The sequence below is a fragment of the Ochotona curzoniae genome, unplaced genomic scaffold, assembly GCF_017591425.1.
Source record: "Ochotona curzoniae isolate NIBS_2020 unplaced genomic scaffold, NIBS_Ocur_1.0 scaffold_4701, whole genome shotgun sequence".
Classification (NCBI taxonomy): domain Eukaryota; kingdom Metazoa; phylum Chordata; class Mammalia; order Lagomorpha; family Ochotonidae; genus Ochotona; species Ochotona curzoniae.
Window position 1 is genome coordinate 81,689,024 of NW_024467122.1, and position 21,175 is coordinate 81,710,198.

Sequence of the window (21,175 nt, forward strand, 5' to 3'; positions counted from 1 at the left end):
ATAGGAGAGGTGGCCCCTGTTCACAGGCTGGAGCTCAGATAGAAAAACCTGGGGACACGGAAATGGGGCTTTTGGGGTCCCCTGGGCTCTGCCCCAGCCCCTCTTAACCTGTACTGGTCAGAGCAAAGAGCTGGATTGGAAGAAGGGCATCTTTTGGAGTGTTTTGTACTCGTACCCAAGGTCCCAGAGAATACCCCCAACCAAGAAACCATTTCCAGTGGGCTTTGCCCTACCCCCCCCACGTTGGTCTAGCCTGACCGCTGGGGGGCAGTGTGGAGCAGCATCTCTTAGGGCAGGAGAGGGTGGGAGACCCACCCAATCTCTAGCTGGGAGCTCAGACCCGGGGAGCAAGGCTCAAAGCAGCGACCTGCTGGAAATGAGCTGGACAGAGAGGGCTTGTGAAGGAGGGAGAGGAAATGAAGACCGGGTGGGATGCTGGGCCAACAGGGAGGGGATCGGAGGGGTGGGCCTGGCTGGGCGGGGGTGATTGCTGGGGTGGGGCTCGAGGCCCACAGGAACTCTTCTCATTGGCTGCAACACATTAGGAGTGCCGACTTCAGGAGCTAGGCGGATGCCATTCCCCCTGCCCTCCTTGCCTTCAGCTGACTGAGCTCAGAGCCCATGGAGGGTAGAGAGGCCCCATGTCCCACGGCCCACCTGTGCCATCCTGGCTAGGAGGTCATCTACAAGGGCCCCGGTATGAGGAGCTGGGCCTAAGGGAGGGACAGGGACTCGCCACTGGCCACTTTCCCAAGGTAACCCAGACACACAGAACCCCATGGCTGGCAGCCAGGCATGGCATGGTCTTCCCACGCCTGCAGACCACAACAGGTAGTCTGCACACTCCTCCTCACTGTTATCCCCAAGGCTTCACACAGACTCTGCCAAGGGCATGGCTGGAGGCTTCCTACCCCGACATGAGCAGTTTCAGACTGGGGGACAGAGGACAGATCAGACACTCCCCTTGGCAGAGCTGAGCATCAGCTGGGTCAGCAGGCAGTGTGGGCAGCCCAGCTCAGCGAGTTAGCAAGCCCCAGATGTCCCCCCATGCCTTCTGGGACCCTGCGGGTGAAGGACCATCTGGCCATAGGGACTGGCATACCCTGGACCATGTGAACCCGGGTTCTTTCCACCACACACACCCTGCTGCTCTGTCTGCAACCTCCTTCCCATGGGTAAACAAGACACCCTGGAGCCCATGGATGCCACAGACCTCTCCAAAAACCTCCACCAGGCAGAGCCACAGTCCCTGAGATGCTGGGGACCCGGGCAGGTGTCAGCCTGCTCTGTAAGAACATGGAGGGGGACCAAGGGTTTCCGCATTTCCTATGTTCTTGGACTCCCCCAAACAGGAGGAAGGACAGATTAAGTGCAAACCCTTGGTGTCCTAATGGCAGAGTTCAGATACCATGAAAGGGAAGTTCCAGAAGCAGGTGGCTTTTCTGACTTCCTTGTGTCACAAGGGAGGAATAGACCATTGGGGAGCAGGGTATTGAGGTCCAGAGGGGAGGGCAGGTGGCAGAATGATTAAAACATTGCTTGGGAAACCGACAGGCCAAATCAGGTACCTGGGTTCAAGTCTGAGTTCCGCTTTCAAGCCAACTTCCTGCTGCTGCACTGGGAGACAGCAGGTGACAGATTAAGTACCTGGGTCACTGGCACCCACATGGGAGACCCAGAGTGGTTTGCTGGCTCCTGGCTTCCATTTCATCTAGTTCTGGGTTGTGGGTATTTGGGGAGTGGACTTGCAGAGTAGAGGATCCTTGCCTTCCTCCCTCTTTGCTGTTCAAATAAACAAAAATAGATTTTGAAAAGAGAGAGTGAGAGAAAGCAGCAGCAGAAAGAGGAGAAAGCAGGAATCTATGGGTGCAGTGCCTGAGGACTTCGGAGGGGGACAGGTTAGCCCCCAGCCGGGGGCCAAGCTCCACCCCTGGTTCTCCCAGATGAGAGACCCAGGGACCAGGGCTGATGGGGAGAGAGAGCAGGCAGGAGGCACGACCTGGCCAGCAGAGCTAGGCACCCCACAGCCTGCACTGTGTGCCCAGGCAACCATCTTTGTGTGGCTCCCCGCATGCTGTCCCCCTCCCCAGCCCTGCCAAACACAGACACGGAGGGGTCTGTCCAATCCCATTAGACAGAAGGTGCCTGGGGTGGCGGTGCTGACGCGGCCTCTCCACTGACGTGGCTCAGCAGCTTCGCTGTGGCCCCGCCTGGCTCGGGCCCCGTCAAGGTCGGGAGGGGTTTGTTTGTTGGTGGCCACCGGGAATATCTGAGAGTGAAAGGGACCCAGGGTGACAGGCTCAAGCTGCTCTGTCCTTGTCCTGTGTCCTTCGGGGTCCTCTCTTCCTCCTCCTGTCCCCCACTGCCCCAGCACTGGCTCCATGTCCTGACTTTACCCAGAGTAACCCTAATGGGAACTTGCCAATGAAACCTGGCCTGGGTAAGTGTTGGTGCCAGGCACATTGGCTGCCTCCCTACAGGCTGCCACCTGAGCAGCAAGCCGTGGACCCAGACCCTTTTTTGGGGAATTTGCGAAGGGACCGGTAGCACCTGCTTCCTGCTATGGGCCCAACTGCTTGGGTAGCTGCCGGCCCCCAGCACAATGACTGAGGGGAGACTGGAGCTCTGTCCTGCTTTGAAAGACTGAGTTGCACTTTATTGGTGAACAGTTACCAGGGCTTTACAATAACTGATGATCCTCCATGACGTGAGATGGGGAGGGCTAAGTGGGCTTCTACGAAAGGGCCTCTAGGTCTCTGCATTCGTGTTGTATCTCCCGGGTCCAAAACGAGGAGGGGAGTGGGCCAGACACAATACCCAACAAGGCTATGACGTGAGCTGTGACCCTCCCTGTCTCATTGGATGCCCCATGAGCAGCCCCATCTAGCAGGTACATGCCCACCTCAAAACCCACCCTCATGTACTCCCACCCCAGGCTTGGCCTGGGCTTAGCCTAGAACCTGAACAACTTGTGGGGGGCTGCTGCTGTAGTAGCATCTAGTAGGTGCTCCTAGCCCTGAGGACACCTCCCTCCAGACAATGGCAGCTGAGGGGATGGAAGCCACCCCTCCCGGCCAGGGGAAGTCCACCCTCCCAGAAGTGGGAAAGAAGGGAGAAGGTCAGCATGTCACACGGCTCTTTTATTTTTCACGGAGCTGGGAGAAAGGAGACTCCAGCTATGGAATCCGGAGAGAGCTCTACAGGAGCAGAAACGCACTGGGCCCTGGGCCCAGATGGGGCCCGGGAACCGCCTGGGCTGCTGTTCTGTGCCAGCTTCATCCTTGGCTCTGCGCCCCTCGCACAGCAGCGCTTAGCCTGCTGAGCTGCTGAGGCAGCCACTGGAGGACTGTGGTTGCAGCTGCCGCCCTGACCGGGAGATGGGGAAAGGGGGCTGTGTCAGACCTGTCCATGCATTCCTATTTTACAGATGGCCAAGGGAGGCCCAGAGGCCTTTCATGTCTGCAGAGGATGCCTGCCCAGAGCCACTGCAGGGGGGTCTATGTGTTGGTCTGCGGGGGCTGTGCCCAGGTGCCTGCGCTCTAAGAGTGACCAGAAGGCTGGCCTGGGGGCTCGGATCTGACAGGTTCTGGGTTCGGATGGGCAAGGGAAACAGCATCCCCAAGTGGGGTTGGGTCCCCCAGGGGGCTGAGACACACTTGGAGCACCCTCTCTGGCCCATCCCCAGTGGACCACCCCAGTTAGGGGTAGGGGATGTGGTCACATGATGTGGCACTTCTCAGCCGACTGCTTGAGGTCCCCCAGTGTGGCCTGGGCCTTGTCCTTGATGGAGCTGAAGTCCAGGCCTGGGAGGCTGGCCAACTGCCCGAGCACAGACGCTTTCTCCTCCTCCTCCTCTGTATCCTCCTCAATCATCTTGGCCAGTTCCCGGGGCAGCTCCACATCTCCCCCTGCCATCTGGATCTGGCTCTCGTCCGTTTCATTCTGGAGGGAAGAGGGGAGACAGGGCTGTGAGTGTCAGAGTTGAGGGTACAGGAGGGGCCAAGACAGGCTTCCTGGCCTTGGGCTCTCAAGCCCAACATTGCAGGTAGGAGCCAAGCAGCTGATGTCATTGAGAGCACGGAGGACCCAGCAGGTCACCTGCCAGCTGAGGGGCGTGATGGATGATGGCATCTCTGTCCATCACTCACCTGTGATGGAGCCTGGCCCCTTCCAGTTCTCATGATAACCCTGTGAGGTGGGTGAAGCCGTTACACCTTACAAATTAGGACATGGATGCTCAGATGGGTCAGTAACCTGCACAAGTGTGCAGGCAAGCAAGCTGGGGAGCTCAAGCCAGAGACCGCCCCCCCACCACTGCTCATTCCCTCAGCTGTGACCTCTGCACAAGACACTCCACTAAGAGGCCACTCCACTTCCCTATCCTTGTGATGGAGGGGACCTGGGGGCATCTCCACTCTTCCCTGCCCCCTGCCAGAGGCTCCCCAAAGCTGGGAATGCTGTGTGGATCCCAAGGCCTGGGCCACAGCAAGTTCAACAAAATGAGTGTGACATCTTCTGACTTGGATCACCTGTGCCTGAGTTGTCCTTCCGGTCCCCCTCCAGGCCAGTGTAGATCTGGGCACGTGGAGAGGAGGAGTGGCCAGGACCTCTCCATCCTTGGCCCTCTATGGGTCCAGGCCATGCATGGCCTTCTCTCTTACCCAGTCTGAGAACTGTAGAGTTCAGGGTCTGGGGTACCCCTGGCAGCTGTGCCCACTTACCTTGGGCAGTCGGTACTTATCCCGGAAGTGGCTGCGCAGGGTGGCACGTTCAGCCTTCCTTTGGGCAAACTGTGCATCCCGTTCCATCCTGTAGCATACAGAGCAGGGGTGGGTGAGGGTGGGCAGCATAACTACCAGGGTTGAGCAAGATACCACTGCCCACCCTAGGCCCACCTGTGCATAGCCAGGGCGCTCCAGCCTGGCTGTGGGCTCTGTGCCTGTCCTAGTGTCCATTGTCCCACTGGATGGAGGCATCAGTTGAGCTGGCCACAGACCCTGAGACAGGAGTCCCATGCAACTCCCCACCTGCTCTGTCCCCTCCTGCCCTGTCGACCTGTGCCTGGGGCCAGGCCGGGGTGGGTGGGAAAGTATTGAGGATAGACTTGAGTTCATCAGCACTTTAGGGATTGTCCTTAGGGAAACATTTTGCAATTTAATGCAATGTTTTCAGGATTAAGAGGTGTGACAGTTGGCCAGTGTTTAACAGGGATGAAGCCACATGCTAGGCAGTTGGCAGGTGTCAAGTCACTCACACTCTGCCTTGTGTAGGGTGGATAGTACCTCACTGTCCAGAGAGAACAGGGGCACAGACAGGCTGAGGAACTCGCCTAATGTTACCCGGAAGATAAGGAAAAAGTAACTTCAGCATTTGAACCTCAGCAGCATAGCTCTGAGGTCCTGTCCTAAAAAGCCCCTTCCCACTCTCCTGGCCTTGTTCTCCTGTCCCAGCACTGGGGGGCGGCGGGGGGAGGTGGGGGACACAGACAGGTTCCTTGCCTCACAGTGCCCCCATCCCAATATCAGTCTCCCATGGCCACACCCTCCCTGCTCCCAGCTGGAAGAGAGGCAGCTGGGACCAGATCGGATTAAAGGATTACTGGTTCTGTCGGCAATGCACGTGCGAACCCCCCCCACCCCCCAGTCCCCATCCCAGACCCCCTACTCCTTCTAAGCAAGAGTGGGATGTGGAGCAAGGTCGTGCAGTTGAGATGGGGTGACTCCAGGGGCAGCATGGAGAGTGCGTCCCAGCCCCAGCTAACACCATCTCGTAAAGTGGGTTGGGGGCTCAGGGCTGAGCCGGTGGGAGGACGGAGCAGGGGTCACTAGAGCCCGGAAGGGTCCCCACTCACTTCTCCTCCACCAGCTGTCTCTGGTACTCCTCATACTCTTCTCGGCTCATGCCCTGTGCTTCGGCCGCCGACTTCTCCCCTTCTCCCTTGTCCTCGCCGCCCCCCAGACTCCCCGTGAGGTTCTTCAGCTGGCCGCCCACCATGGTCTTCACCATGAACGCCATGGTCCTGGCGGGGCCCCCGGGAGCCGGCCACGTCCGCACCTGCTTCAGCACTGGGCCGGCGGACAGCGCCCGCCGCGCGCGCTCGCTGCCCGCCTCCGCCCCTTCCCCAGCGGGGCGGGGGGCACGCACGGGGCCGGGCAGCGGGGACCACGTGCCCGCGCCCCACTCCCGCCTCTCCCACGTGCCTCCCTCAATGCCAGCTCCGCCGGGCGCCGCCGGGCGCGCAATCGGGGCCCGCGGTGTGCGACTGGGCTGTCCCGTGCTCCCCCACCCTGCCTCCGACGCCCTTCCCTCTCCGGGGAGTTTTAGCTGGGAGATGGGGTAGCAACCAGGCGACAAAACCTTGTCTTGGGCCCCACCCCGTTCTCCCATTCCCCTTATTTTCCGATTCCCCTTATTCCCCTCTCCCCCATTCAACACATACACCCTGCCCAACAGCAGCTGGCCCAAGGAGCTTGGCCAGAGAATGGGAGAGGGACTGGCTGCCCCAGGCGAATCCCAATTAAGGCCTTGGAGCTGTGGCCTTGGAGCTGTGGGCAGAGGCTTGCCGCTGGCAAAGGTCAGCTGGGACCCTGAGCCCCCTGCTTTCGGTGCTTATGGGGTCCAACTGATACCCAGCGGTAACTAGGGCTGCCTGACGGCAGTTAGCTTAGCCCTGGGCCTCCTTGCTGGCCAGGAGCCCACACCTCGCTCCCAGCCTGGCGGAGGTGGATGCCTCTGGGAGAGATTAAGGGATGCTTGCAAGGTCAGTGACAGTATCACAGCCCGGGGATCCGGGAGATCACTTTTAATAAGGCAGGAGCTTGCCAAAAGCTGAGGCGTGAGAGGTGGCTGGGCGCACAGCAGATTCAGGCAGCGGAGCACCGCCCACTTGGTTGTGGTCAGGCTTGGGTGCTGGGGTTGAAAGGCTGTCTCCTGAGAGCACCCAGGGCCCCCGCTGGGTGTAGGGCAGGGCCCAGAGCAAGGGCACTTCTAGACAGACACTCCCGGAAGCGCTTGTCCAGCTCCTGTCTGCAGCCGGAGATGGGGGCGGGGAGGTGCGCAGACAGAGAGAAGGGAGCTGAGTCTCTGTGCCACTGGAACAGAGCCCCCCCAGCTCTCGCCTCCTTCACCCCACAGCCTCTTCCGTCTGTGACCGTCCTTCTGGGCACCCCCCTTAGTGCTGTACATTGCAGATCTGTTGCCTGTCACTCTGTTGTCCCTGCCCAAGCCTGTAACTGTGGCCATCTCGCGGCCTCAGAAGCTTGACACACTTTGCTACACCTCTGGGATCACCCAACACCTTTCTTTCTGGGTCCCTCTGTGCCCCAACTCTTAATTGATGCATATTTACTCAACAAACACCCACTGAGCAAACTTTCCTACCTCCACCCCATACACACATACCTCTTCATTTCACACACTGGCTCCTGCCCTTTGCTGCAACAAGACTTGCCACTGTGTTTTTTGTCTATGTCCCCCATGCCTTTTCTCGGGTCTGCGACCCCACCCCCACCCCGCCACCATCCCATCCATCAGCAATCTCCTTATTGTCACAGGGTGACCCTTTTCAAATGGCCCTGATGTCCCCAGGCTGGGTCCCAGTGTCCTGGCCACACATTGTGCAAGCGCCCACCCATGAACTCCATGACAGTAGTACACAGACAGACCGGACAGGGACTAGCCCTCGCTGCTCCTAGCCTATATTGTCTGGCTCCAGCCCCCTACTGCATGCTGAGCAGCTAGCCGCCCTCTGGGCCTATTCCGCAGCCCAGGACCAGAGATGCCTGGCTGTGAGCGCAGGAAGGCCTGCCCAGGGAGAGCCTACCTGAAGTGCAGGTAGCAGAAAAAGCCCACGGTTTGGGTGACCAGAAAGAGCAGAAAGACTCCAGGCCGCAGGCAGGAGGAGGCCCTTGGGCGCCCACCAGGGCTGCGGGGGGCCTGGGATGCTGTTTTCTGAAATGGGCAAAAGCTACAGTCCTGCCTGGCTCCACTTCTTACCCCATAGGAGGGAGGGGAGACTGAAATCTGGGCGGTGTGGGGGTCCCGTGTTGTTCTCCCGGGCTTGGGGGTGGAGGTGGGGACTGCCCAGGCTGTTATCATCCAAAGAGTCTGAAGAAGGGGCGGCAGACAGAGCCAGCCGCCTCTCCAACCCCCACCCCAGCTCCCACGGCTCCATCTGTGGGAACAGCTGGGAAGAAGGCCCAGGGCCTGGGATCATAGGGGTGCGGGGAGGAGGAGAAGCCTACAGCACCAGGCAAGGGGGAGGGGAGGGGAGGCAGCAGGTGCTGCAGGCGGCGCTGCGGGCTGGGCCTCAGGGAGGGGGCTTTGTGGCTTCCCTCACCACCACACCCCGGAGGTCCTTGTGCAGGAGGCTGAGGGTCTGCTCCAGCTCTGAGAAATGGTGTGCGGTGCCCAGGGGCAGGAAGGACACCCGGGCACCGGAAGCCATCAGAACTGCCCGGTGCCTGGCAGGGTGCAAAAGGAGGGAGCTGTGTTCAGACAGGCTACCCTAGGGGTGGGACCCTTTGAATTCACTCCATACTTTCTTTTTAGACCCTGGGTCAGCTTCTCCCTTCCCTAGGGCTGCCACTAAGAGTAGTCCCAGCCCCAGGTTTCCTGGGCCCTCTGCCTCCTCCCATCCGTCAATACCCTTGGGCATCTGGGGGTGGGAGGAGGTTGGCCTCCAGCCACAGTGTCCACATCATGCAGGGGATCATCTGTCCTTGTTCCGGAAGGCTCTGTGGACAGCTCTAGGGGCTGGGCCCACAGGGACTGGCTCCTCCCCCTGGCCTGACGTTGGCCCCCCACTCTTCCTTTTAGGATTGCTTCAGTGTCCTGATACCCCTTGGAGGCTGGGGAAGTTGTTGCTTTTGAACTTGGCCGTTGAGGACCTTAAACTTGGCTCCATTCAAATTCAGGTCAGCTCAGCAAACCTCCCTCTACCTCCAACCCCTGCCAGGGGGCCAGCCAGACTTTGTGCTGGGAAGTGAGGAAGGGGGTTGGGGAGGGAGAGGGAATTCAGGCACTGAAGGGAGGTGGTTGGCCCCCCTCCCCCATCATCCTCCACCTGCTAGTCCCCTGCTCCTCACCTCATCTCTTGCAGGGCCTGGAGCAGAGTCTGCTGTGCAGAGAGCAGGGTGCTGAGCTTGGCAGAGTCCTGGGGGCCGAGTAGAAGGACCAGCCTGTTGCCTAGGGCCACACAGCCATGGCCCTTGCCTTCTTGGAGCCCCTCCCCCACACGCCCTCCAGGGGCATCAGCCCATCTCCTGCACCCTCATTTTGGACACCTGCACACTTCAGGGGCTGCTAGAGTTCCCCCCTCCAACCCCTCTCCCCAGGAGTCTTCTTAAAAATCCCTTTCCTTCTTAAAAATAGTGCTGCCCCACCCCACCAAGAGAGACCCCTTTTCCCCAAATCCTTCTCCCATGGTGGCATCCAAGCTGGGGCCATTGCTGACGAAGCCCTCATGCTTGGGTCCCCATCTTGTGACCTGGAATTGAGGGCATCACTTTTGGAGGTAGAGAACAGAATCTGGCAGGAGGGGTGGGAGTGGGGCTCTGGACTGTGGGCCCCCACTCTCCCACCCTCCCAGCCACACACACACACACACACACACCAGGACACTGGAGAACGCCGTGGAGCTGCCAGAGCCCAGCTGGCCTCCCTTGCCTGTGCCCGTGTCTGATTCCTACCACCTGGGCCAATGCAGCCCTCAGGCACCCTCTGGGCTGGGCTTATCCTGGGGGAGTAGCTGGGCCGGCGGCAGCAAAGCCACCCAAACGGGGATTCCGGGTGCAACTGAGCATGAAGCTAGCCCTGTGCATGCTGTGTGCTCCATGCAGATTAGCACCTGGTCTATTTCTGTCACTTGCCTGCGGCCCCCTGAAAACCTGACCTCCCTCACTCTCCCGGTGCCAGCTGGAGACTCCGTGGGTATTCCAGGGCATGGAGGCGCCCTCCCACGCTTGCCCTGTTCCCCTCTGCCTGACCTTTTCCTGTTTTTTGTATCATCTGTTCCTCTCCCAAGCTTGTTGGAGCCCAGCCTACCCAGTACCCTTGCCCCAAGCCTGCAGGTGGAGTTTTGGTCGCTCTGGGAATGCCGCTCACCCAGCCGCCCTCTGGCCTGACCTGGCCTGGAAGGCCCAGCTGCTGCTTCCACTGTCTCTCAGCCTGGACCAGCTGTTCTGAGAGAGCCCGAAGGGCCTGCAGGACCTGGCTGTATCTGCTGAGGGTTTCGTCCAGGTCAGGCAACCTTTCCCCTGTGGGTTGGGACAGCCCAGAGTCAGGCAGGCAGGGGTGCAGGGTGCCAGGTGCTGAGTGGGAGGTGTGGGGAGGGGAATCAGGATGTGTGGCTTCTGTCCCTAGAGCCACCCCCGTGTTGCCCCGTAAATGTGCCTGGAGGGAGGGGTGTGTCTAGACCCCAGCCCCCAGCATCTCTTTCTCTCCATTGAGTAAAGCGATGCCTTTTTCCCCACCCCACCCCCACCCTGCCTTACTTGCCCTCTCCCTGGATCCTTACCCATGTCCTGGGCTTTGAAGTCCAGCTTTGGAACAATGTCCTCCCGAGTGCCCAGGGCCAGCCTCGCACGCAGCCCTTGCAGCTGTCCAGCCAGGCGGAGCTGCTCCGACTCCGAGATGGGATGCGGGGCATCCTGCAGCAGGACACTGTGAAGTCTAGCCGGAAGCCCAGGGAGGGGCAGAGGCAGAGGGTGCCTTCCCTAAGGTCCCCCAAGGACCAGCCTCCACAGCCTCCCTCCTCAGGCTTGTGTCCCCCCAGATTCGCTTGCTCCCTGATGCTGTCTTCATGCCTCCGCGCCACCCCACCCCCGTGCCCTCTGACTTCTGGTCTGGAGCAGGCAGGGCTCTGAGCTGCCAGCCTGGGAGGCCGTAACAACGAGGCCTGGCCCCTGCACTCTCCACCCAGCACCAGACCTGAGGTCAGCTGGGCATAGGAACTGGGGCGGCAGCTCTAAGGGCTGATACATCCAGGGGGACGGGGGTGTGTCACCTCTGGACTCGGCTCCTGCAAGCTGAAGGTCAGGAAAGTCAGCAGGTCATGATCATCTGGAAGGCAGAGAGCAGGTGCAGCCTCCAGCCAGCAGCCCCGCCCTCCTGCCCGCCCCAGGCTGCTTCCGGACCCTTGCGCTGGTCGAGTTGCAGGGCAGGTGTGAGGTAGGGTGAGCAGTGGGCAAGAGTGATAACAGGTGATCAGGAAGCGCCATGGGCTGGGGACCCGGGGCACAGTTGCTGCCGCCTACAGGGGCCTCATGGTAGCTGCTTGCACAGCTTGGCTGTGGCCAGTCTCTTCCTCAGGAATCTTCCAGGCTGCTGCGTCCCTGTATTCTGCTTGCTCCTTGCTTTCCCGCTGAGGGAAAGCTTGGACCCCTCCAAGGCCCTCAATGTTCCTTTGGGTGTTCCCCTTCTGCTTGCCCTGCTGCATCCTGCTGGGGGCCCTTCCAGGGCAGGGCCAGCACAGGGCACCGGTGTGTATGTGGGGGGATGAGCCCGCCCTTGCCTTATTTTCCCGCCCCCCCTTCCCAGGAGCTTCACAGGGTAGGCAGGTGGCTCTGCCCCCAGGCAGGGCACTTTAGAAGGTGGCTAGGGAGCAGTTGCTAATACTGCTCCCCCCAAAACCATTTACCTTCCTGAGCTCATAGAAGCCTTACCTGCCAGGGTGCCGGTGGCTGCTGAGACTCCAAAGAAACCTCCAGAGGGCAAAATCAGGGGCCCCACATCCACGCAGAACTCTTCAGGATCGTAGGGGGTGAGGCCGCTATTAGAGGATACCTACAGAGGGCCAAGGCGAGAGGGGTCCGAACCGCCTGGACACTAGCTCGGGGTCTCCCAGGAGCTACGCACGCACTCACACACCCCCATCACAATGCATGCTGGGGGACCCCTTGTGGGGATCAGTTTGTGTGTGCTAGGGGCTCCAGGACGGGTCTGTTGGGGGACCCAGACACCCACATGGTGTAACACGCACCTGTCTTCTGCACTGCCCCCCTCCATAACCCCTGCAACAGTAGAGGGGGTTACCCACTCACACGCAGTCTGTGCTCCCAGTAGGTGATTCGCACTCGGAAGGGATACGGCCAGTTACGGAAGTTCCGGTGACACAAACCCAGCACCCGGCTGGCTCGGTCCCTGTGGGCACTTGGGAAGTCTAGCAGGGCCAGCAGCTTACTCTGCCCAGGCCTGCAGTGCCACCCTCCTCGACCCCTACAGTAGGGACTTGGTAACGATGGGGGACGTGGCCCTGGAGTGGCTTTCCAGTGTCCCACAGAAGTCCGGGGCAACCCAGAAGAAAGGGCAGAATGGGGGTGCCTCCCTGGGTTTCTCTCTCTCTTCCAGAACCTTGTCCATCCCACTGCCGCTCCCTCCCAGGAGTCCCCTTCAGCTCCAGGCTCCCTCCGGGTGGGACCTCTCTCCCTGCCCCTCTGCTCTGAAGGGAGGTTAGCAGGACTGACAACGTGACCAGCCCTCCCCTACGGGGTGGCAGGGCCAATGGAGAGAAGCGTCGGGGTGCCTGTCCCTGCCGCCCTCGGCCAGGAGGGGGCAGCACAGAATGGCAAGCTGTCCCTGGTCTGTCCCTAGGTTTGGCATGCACTGGCATGACCTGGGGCAGCGGCCTCAGCCCTCCGAGCTGCCCAGGGTGTTCCTGCCTTTACGAGGAGGAGGAGGAGGTTGACGTTAATTGCAGTGACCTCCTAAGGACGTGACCAGGGTTAACCAAGCAGGCTAGGGGAAGGTGTTAGGCATAGTGCCAGGCTACCAGCAATTATTCTAATTGTTATGAGCCAGTCAGTGGAATGAGGAGAGAGCCAGGGGCTATTTGCTGAGATGAACCGACAAACCGGCTCGGCTAGGGCTGGGGAGGGTGGGAATGCCACGTCAGCTGCGTCATCTCCCAAGACTGGAGATGGATGGTGCCTTTGTGGCATTGTGTATCCGTGGGCAGGTTGCTTGCCTTCTCTGGGCCTCTCTGTGCCCCGGGATGTGCCAGGGAGGCTCCTAATCCCCACTTACTGGCAGTGACAGTGGCTCTTGGGTGTGAAACCCTCACCCCAGACCTGCCCCTGTGGTGCCCCTCCTCCCCCTGGGGACAGCCCACATCTCAGAAAGAGGAGGGTAACTGGGATTGTGAGGGTGGGGGTGCCTGGGGTGGTGCCAGCCTAGCCCCTTGTGGGGGGTTTCCTTCCAGGCCCTTACCTGGGCTGTGCACTGGAGCTGTGGCCGTCTCCAACCAGCACACGAATGACAGGGCTGTCCTATGGGGGATGCGGCCATCAGCTGGACTGGGGGTGGCGGGTGCAGGTGGGGGGACAGTGGGGGCAGACCCTCCACTCACCTGGGCATCCCCGGCTGAGGAGTCGAAGAGGATTCCTACGCCGTGCCACTCGGCTGGCCCCCCAAGGATGGGGCCTTCTTTGCTCCTTTCCCGCGTGTACCACACTGCCTGCAGAGGCCCCAGCCCTCAAGTTGGGGGTCATCTCCAGCTCCCTGCCTCATCCCCACTCAGGGACCCCGGGCTAGGAGTGGCAGGGGTGGGGGGGCACTCACCATGCCTTGTGCCCCTCGGCGCCCTGGCCCTGTCACCCTCAGCTGCACCTCCACCTCCCAGGACCGGAACAGGACAGGGGCCCTGGTCCACATGGCGCCGCGCCGGTCCCGCAGGGAGGGCACCAGGCGCACTTCCTCCAGGCCCAAGATGGCATCTGTTGATGGCACAGCTCAGGCCCAGCCCAGGGTCCTCACTCCCACTGGCCTGGGCTGAGTTGTGGGCAGAGGGGATAAGGCAGCAGCAAAGCCGGCCCTGAATGAAGGCTGGGGGGTCCAACGTCAGAGGGGCTGGGGCAGCTGGTCTGGCCACAGGACTGTGGGATCTTCATCTTCACAGGGGAGAGAACTGAAAGTCTGAAGCTAAAGCAGGGGCTGGAGACCATTTCCCCTTGTGTCCCACCGCGTTGTGGACTTGGCAAACCCTTCCCATTCCTTCAGCCCTGGGAATGCAGCCAGGGACAGGGACGTGTCCCGCAAGGCCACACCTGACTTCCTGTTGGAGGGGACCTGAGTGGGGGTGGCAAGAGCTGCACCTCCACCTCCCAGCGCCCCTCCTCATGTGCAAGAGCCTCACTCACTTGGACCTGTGTGTTTGAGCTTGGCACAAGGGGCACCAGGCAGGTGTCGGGAGGGTGGTTGCTAAAAGACTGGATGAGTTCACTTAATAGACAAGGCGGTTGTGCTGGGTGACCTTGGCGTGGTACTCAACAGCCAGGAGGGAAACAGAGCACCCTGTGAGAGGCTGCCCACTTCTGTTTCCACTGGTACTGCAAAGGGCCAGCCCTGCTCCCTGCTGGCCTGGAGGGTCTTCGGCGCTGGCCTCGAGCAGGAATCACACCTGTCCCCAGAACTCGGCAATGCACGGACTGCAACACACAGCCCGGCTGTTGTTTCTCTGCCTGCTGGGATGCTCTAAAAACAGCAGCTTATTTCCTCAGCCCTAAGCTCCATGGAGTCACCACCGAACATTTTGCCAACAGGAAGATCTGATGGGAAGCCGACTCGCTAAGTCATTTTCAGACTGTGCCCCTGTGGGCTGGACACCCTTGTGCCTGCTTCTACTCTATCTCCCCACCCTTGTGTCCCGGCGCAAGTCCTAGCGAGGGAGAGAGAGGCAGACGGGAAACTGAGGCTTGGAGGGCGCGGAGATGGTAAGGAGTGGGGCAGGAAGCAAGTCTGGGAAGGGTCCTTGAGCAGGGTCAAGGGTCCTTTGTGCACCTACTACCCAGAGCACCCAGGGCATGGCCAGTCCCCCCGCTCCTCACCGCCCTCACCTCCATGGTGGCTCCAGAAGGGTATTCCAGCCCCGGGAGGCGACCATCTTGGTCCTTTGAAGCTGAATTTGTACTCGAACCTGCGGCGTGGGGCCCGCCTCCCACCAGGGCCACAGAGACCTGGGAGCAGCAGCAGGAGACCAAGCAGCAAAGGCACTGGCCCGCTGCTCCCCGACATCATGCAAGGAGCTGCGGTCGGAGTCCCAGGTGGCTGGTGGCTGGGAGGCCGGGGAGGGGCTCCTGGGGCTGGGCCAGGCCGGGAGGAGCTGGAGCCGGAGCTGGGCACTGGCCAGGGGCTGGGTTCTGGCCCTCACCTCCCTCCACCTCTCCTATGCACACATCCGGTTCCTTTGTGGCCCCTCACCTCTTTCCGCAGTGTGATCCCTCCCTGACATAAGCCCAACTCACTACCACTTCCAGCCAAGGCCACCTGGCCATTTGCCCTGGGCTCTGGCGGCTGGGTCGGGGGGACTCAGGGATGTACCCCCCTGGCCAGTGCTCCCTCGGGGTGGGTGGTGACGGCTGCATCTTGCCTCTTCCCACCTTGTGTTCTGTCCTCCGCTTCCCCTCCCCCACTCCCAGTAGTTATCCTTCCCAGCACCTGCCCGCTAAGTACATGCCATGAAAAAAGGGAGGAGCAGGAGGCAGCGCTGTGGTGCAGGCGGCTAAGCCAATGCTTAGGATGCTAGCATCCCACATCAGAGTGCTGGTTCAAGTCCCGGCTGTTCCACTTCACATCAGGCTCCCTGCTAATGTTCCACGGGAAAGCAACAGAGGATGGCCCAATTTGCTTGGGCCCCTGAACCCATATGGGAGACCTGGATGAAGTCCTGGGCTGCTAGCTTCAGCCTGGACCGGCCAGATGAGTGCAAGGAACTAGTGGACAGAAGATCTGTCTTTACCCCTCTCTTTAACTATGCCTTTCAAATAAATAACTAAATGCATTTTTAAAAGAGCAAATCAATGCAATGCATGGACCTTGTTTAGAACTTATATGTTCTGAAAAGCTATTTTTTTTTTAAAAGATTGATTTGGGCCCATCGGTGTGGCCTACCAGCTAAAGTCCTTGCCTTGAATGCACTGGGATCCCATATGGGTGCCGGTTCTAATGCCGGCAGCCCACTTCCCATCCAGCTCCCTGCTGTGGCCTGGAAAAGCAGTAGAGGACGGCCCAAAGCCTTGGGACCCTGCACCCACGTGGGAGACCCGGAAGAGGCTCCTGGCTTCGGATTGGCTCAGCTCCAGCCATTGTGCTCACTTAGGGAGTGAATCACCAGATGGAAGATCTTCCTCTCTGTCTCTCCTCTTTGTATATTTGATTGCAATAAAAATAAATCAATCTTAAAAAAAAAAAAAGACAGAGATGAGCTTCCAACTATTGATTCTCTTCCCAAATGGCCATGACAGCTGGAGTTGGGTTAGTCAAAAATAGAGGTCAGGAGCTTATTTTTTTTTTTAGAAAAAGATTTATTTATTTGTATTGAATAGTCAGATATACAGAGAGGACGAGAGACAGAGAGGAAGTTCTTCCATCCAATGGTCGCCTCCCCAAGTGACTGCAATGGCTGGAGCTGAGCCGATCTGAAGCCAGGAGCCAGGAGCCTCTTCTGAGTCTCCCACGCGGGTACAGGGTCAAGGCTTTGGACCATCCTCCACTGCTTTCCCAGACCAACATGGAGCTGGAGGGGAAGCAGGGCTGCTGGGATTAGAACCAGCACCCATATGGGATCTTGACACCTGCAAGGTTAGGACTTAAGCCATTAGGCTACCGTGCCAGGCCCCATGAACTTCTTTTGAATCTCCCATGTAGATGCAGTGGTGCAAGCACTGGCGCCATCTTCCACCTATTTCTAAGGCCATAACCAGGAAGCTGGGTATAAAGTGGAGCAGCTGGGACTTGAACTGGTGCCTACATGGAATGCTGGCATCCCAGGTGAAGGATTAACCTGATATGCCATCGCATTGGCCCAGGAACCTAAATTATTTTTGAAGATTTTATTTGAAAGGCAGAGTGATAGGGAGGGACACAAAGAGATCTTCCACCTGTTGCTACACTCCCCAGATGGCCAGAACATCTGGTACTGTGCTAGGCTGAAGCCTGGAACCGGGGTTTCCAACCAGGCCTCCCACAAGAGTATTAGGGGCTCAGGTATTCGCACCATCATCTGCTACATTTCCAGGCTCACCAGCAGGAAGCTGGGCTGGAAGCAGGGTGGGAGCAGGCACTGATATGGAATGCTGGTGTCCCAAGCAGTAGACCCACAGTGTTTGCTGTGACTGCTAATTTTAACTCATTAACTTGCAAAAGAAAGAAAGAAAAAAGATGAGATGGCAGAAATTCAACCAATAGATATTTGACTAAACAGCTATTATTAAAACTTTTAGATATAATATGGCATTGCTAAATTAAAAAACTATTGGGCCTGGCGCCGTGGCCTAGTGGCTAAAGTCCTTACCTTGAACACCCCGGGATCCCATATGAGCACCGGTTCTAATCCCGGCAGCTCCACTTCCCATCCAGCTCCCTGCTTGTGGCCTGAGAAAGCAGTCGAGGACGGCCCAAAGCCTTGGGACCCTGCACCCGCGTGGGAGACCCGGAAGAGGCTCCTGGCTCCTGGCTTCGGATGGGCATAGCATCGGCCGTTGCGCTCACTTGGGGAGTGAATCATCGGATGGAAGATCTTCCTCTCTGTCCATCCTCCTCCTCTCTGTATATCTGACTTTGTAATAAAAATAAATAAATCTTTAAAAATAAATAAATAAATAAGTAAATTAAAAACTATTTTTTTTGAGATGCAGATTTATAGTGGGAAAGATAAACAGAGAGAAAAATCTCCCATCTGCTGGTTTACTCCCCAAATAGATATCATAGTGGAGCCTGGGCCAGGCTAAAACCAAGAGCCAGGAATCTCATCCGGCCTCCCACATAGGCAGGGTCGTAGGTCCTGAGTCATCTTCCCCTCCTTTGCTGGGCATACTAGCAGAGTCGAACGAAACAGTTGGGATTTGAACCAACACAAGCAGGGGCTTAACCTGCTATACCACCATGCCAGCCCCTATGGTTATATCTTTTGTCTTTTGTCATTTAGAGAACACGTGAGGGCACTTCAGAAGTTGTGTGGGGAAATGACATGAAAAGATTAGTTCAGGAGCTGTGGAGGCTCTGGGCGAGGGCTCCGACCCACGTTGGGAGTGCTTGGGTTCAGTCTGTGCCGTGTCAGCACTGACTCTGGGATACAGTAGGGCGGCTCAAGCACTGAATTCCCTATGGGTCACACAGGACACCTTAGAGTCCCTGCCTCCTGTCTCTGCGTAGTCCAGCTCCTTAGGATAAAAAATAATAATAATTTTAAAACTTTGTGAATAAAAGGAATTGTAAGCTGCGTGGATAGGACTGGTGCTGTTTCATCAGGCTATTCCTCCACCTGCAAGCACTGGACTCTTGTGTGGGCACAGTCTTGTGTCCCGGTGGCTGCACTTCCACCCAGCTCCCTGTTTGTGGCCTGGGAAAGCAGTCGAGGACGGTCCAAAGCCATGGGACCCTGCACCCGCATGGGAGACTCAGAACAGGCTCCTGGTTCTTGGCTTCGGATTGGCTCAGCTCCTGCTATTGCGGTCACTTGGAGAGTGAGCCAGTAGATGGAAGATCTCTTTGCCTCTGTAAATCTGCCTTTCAATAAAAATAAATCTTTAAAAAATGCATAGTGATAAACAGAATCAGAGATAATTTTTAAAATGTTTGTTTGAAAGGCACAGATAGAGATCCATATTGCAAAATGGCTGCATGGCCCAGCACAGTAGCCTAATGGCTAAAGTCCTCGCCTTGTACTTGCCAGAATCCCATGTGGAAACCAGCTGTAATCCCGGCAGCCCTGCTTCCCATCAAGTTTCCTGCTTGTGGCCTGGGAAGGCAATCGAGAACGGCCCAAAACCTTGAAACCCTGCATCTGCATGGGAGACCCAAAAGAGGCTCCAGGATCCTGGCTTCAGATTGGCTCAGTTCTGGCTGTTGTGGACACTTGGGGAGTGAATCATTGGACGGAAGATCTTTCTCTCTGTCTCTCCTGCTCTCTGTATATCTGACTTTCCATAAAAAAAAAATGGCTGCCAACAGCAAGGGTTGGACCAGGCTGAAGCCAGAAACCAGGAACTCCACCCAGGTATCCCACAGGGAAACAAGGGTCCAAACACTTGTGCCATCGTCCATCAGGTACAATAGCAGGGAGTAGGATCAGAAGGAACTCATTGCAACAGGTGCTGCGATGTGAGATGCTGACATTGTTACAAGTGGTTGTGGAGGTTTAATCTGTTGTGCTACAACACCAGCCCCAGTTGTTCCAACTTTCTGAACTCTAGAACTTGACCCTGGTGTGAAAGTCTTGTGGATGAATTGATACAATGTCTGCAATTTCCTGCCTTCAAGAAAACCTCTCTGAGCTTGGGAGGTGGGGAGCAAGGTAGGGTGTACACTGCCCAGAGCTACCTTCTCTCTCTCTCTTTTTTTAAAAGATTTATTTATTTATTGGAAAGTCAGATATACAGAGAGGAGGAGACAGAGGAAGATCTTCCGTCTGATGATTCACTCCCCAAGTGAGCGCAACGGCCGATCCAAAGCCAGGAGCCAGGAGCCTCTTCCGGGTCTCCCACACGGGTGCAGGGACCCAAAGCTTTGGGCCATCCTCGACTGCTTTCTCAGGCCACAGGCAGGGAGCTGGATGGGAAGTGGAGCTGCTGGGATTAGAACCGGTGCTCATATGGGATCCTGGGGTGTTCAAGGTGAGGACTTTAGCCGTTAGGCCACGCCGCTGGGCCCTAACTTTTCTCTTTTGAAGATTTATTTATTTTTATTGGAAAGGCAGATATACAGAAAGCAAGAGAGAGAGGAAGATCTCTGTCCAATGATTCACTCTCCAAATGACCATAACAGCCGGTGCTGTACAGATCTGATGCCAGGAGCCAGGAACCTCCTCCAGGTCTCCCACACAGGTGCAAGGTTCCAAGGCTTTTGGCCGTCCTTGACTGTTTTCCCAGGCCACAAGCAAGGAGCTGGATGGGAAGTGGAGCTGCTGGTGCCCATATGGGATCCCAGTGCATGCAAGGCGAGAACTGAGGCCACCAGGCCGGGCCCCAGAGCTAACTTTGAATGGAGACCCTGGAGGCCCCATGTGGGGGCTGGGTTTCGGCATATTCTCCCTCCGTTTGTGTTTCCATTTGTGTTAAATGTCTTCTCAGGCAAGCTTTTCAAAGTGAAGCAATCCTACATGGCATTTTGGGAATAAAGGCTGGGTCTCCAGAGTGGCTTGTCTGTTCCTTTGCTACTCAACTCCCAGCAGGAGCCGGTTCCTGAGGCTCCAGGAATTGATCAAAGTCAAGGCTATAAATGGGAAAACTGGAGGACGCCTTAAGAAAAGTCCTCTTGTGGGTCTCTACTGTGGCAAAGCGGCTTAAAGCTGCCCCTGCCTGCAGCGCTGGCATCCCGCACGGGCGCTGGTTTGAGTCCTGGCTGCTCCACTTCCCATCCTGCTCACTGCTAATGTGCCTGGGAACCAGCAGGTGATGGCTCAAGTCCTTGGGCCCCTGCACTCACGTGGGAGACCAGGATGCAATTCCTGACATCTGTCTGGCCCAGTCCAGGCCCTTGCAGTCATCTGGGGAGTAAGCCAGGGACCAGTCTGCCTCACCCTCTCTCTCCAACTCTGTCTTTCAAAAAACAAAACAGTCATATTTCCACAGGAAGCCACAGACCACCCAGACTGGCGTCTGCCTTCAGTCCGCGGTCCTGGCTTCCTTCCACGCTCCCCATCTCTTGGCCTCCAAGGACCTTGTCCCCTGAGGCTGCCACACTTCCAGACTACTTGCCTCCTTCCTTCCCGGCATGTGCCCTGCTCTCAGGCTGAGCTGTGCATGCCCTGGCTGTCCGTGGGGCTCCCAGGCCCAGGTCTCAACATGCAGCCCAGCCTCTCCCTGGAGCACAAGCCAGAGTGAATGTCCTGCTCTGCTGGGGACAGCTTGTCTTGACCTCACCAGCCCTCAGGGGCATTCTGCTGACTCATTCCCCACAGCCCAGGCCTCAGCTGATTCTTCAGGTCACTCACTCATGCAGGTGACCTGCATCCTATACAGCCCCGGGGCCTCAGTCTTCTTATCTGACAACTGGGGACAATAGCAGCATCCACTTCCCGGAGTCTGTGGGGGGTTACTTGGGAGCCCTCCAAACCTCTCTGCTCTCCATGCTCTGCCCCCTCCAGCCTCCTCACTGTCCCCATGTCCCTTTCTCTGTCCCGTCACCTCTGCAAGAAGTTGAGCCCCTCATGGGGCCTGTAGATTCTGCTTTCTCCTGGGTC

At 58.0% G+C, this 21,175-nt stretch overlaps 2 protein-coding genes across 2 annotated transcripts; both read right to left on the reverse strand.

Annotated features, from left to right (window-relative positions):
• Nucleotides 1–3,717: 3,717 nt before the first annotated feature.
• On the reverse strand, nt 3,718–6,021 carry CPLX3 (complexin 3). The gene is made up of 3 exons (XM_040968363.1): nt 5,852–6,021; nt 4,722–4,809; nt 3,718–3,942 (listed from the first exon to the last, which is right to left on the reverse strand). The coding sequence occupies exons 1-3, from the start codon at nt 6,013–6,015 to the stop codon at nt 3,718–3,720; spliced, it is 477 nt and encodes a 158-aa protein (XP_040824297.1). The 5' UTR covers nt 6,016–6,021.
• Nucleotides 6,022–6,896: 875 nt separating this feature from the next.
• Nucleotides 6,897–15,009, reverse strand: LMAN1L (lectin, mannose binding 1 like). The gene is made up of 13 exons (XM_040968478.1): nt 14,832–15,009; nt 13,558–13,712; nt 13,346–13,453; nt 13,207–13,265; nt 12,042–12,141; nt 11,664–11,784; nt 11,006–11,061; nt 10,517–10,649; nt 10,105–10,256; nt 9,087–9,154; nt 8,339–8,462; nt 7,823–7,950; nt 6,897–7,026 (listed from the first exon to the last, which is right to left on the reverse strand). The coding sequence occupies exons 1-13, from the start codon at nt 15,007–15,009 to the stop codon at nt 6,897–6,899; spliced, it is 1,512 nt and encodes a 503-aa protein (XP_040824412.1).
• Between the last annotated feature and the right edge of the window lie 6,166 nt (nt 15,010–21,175).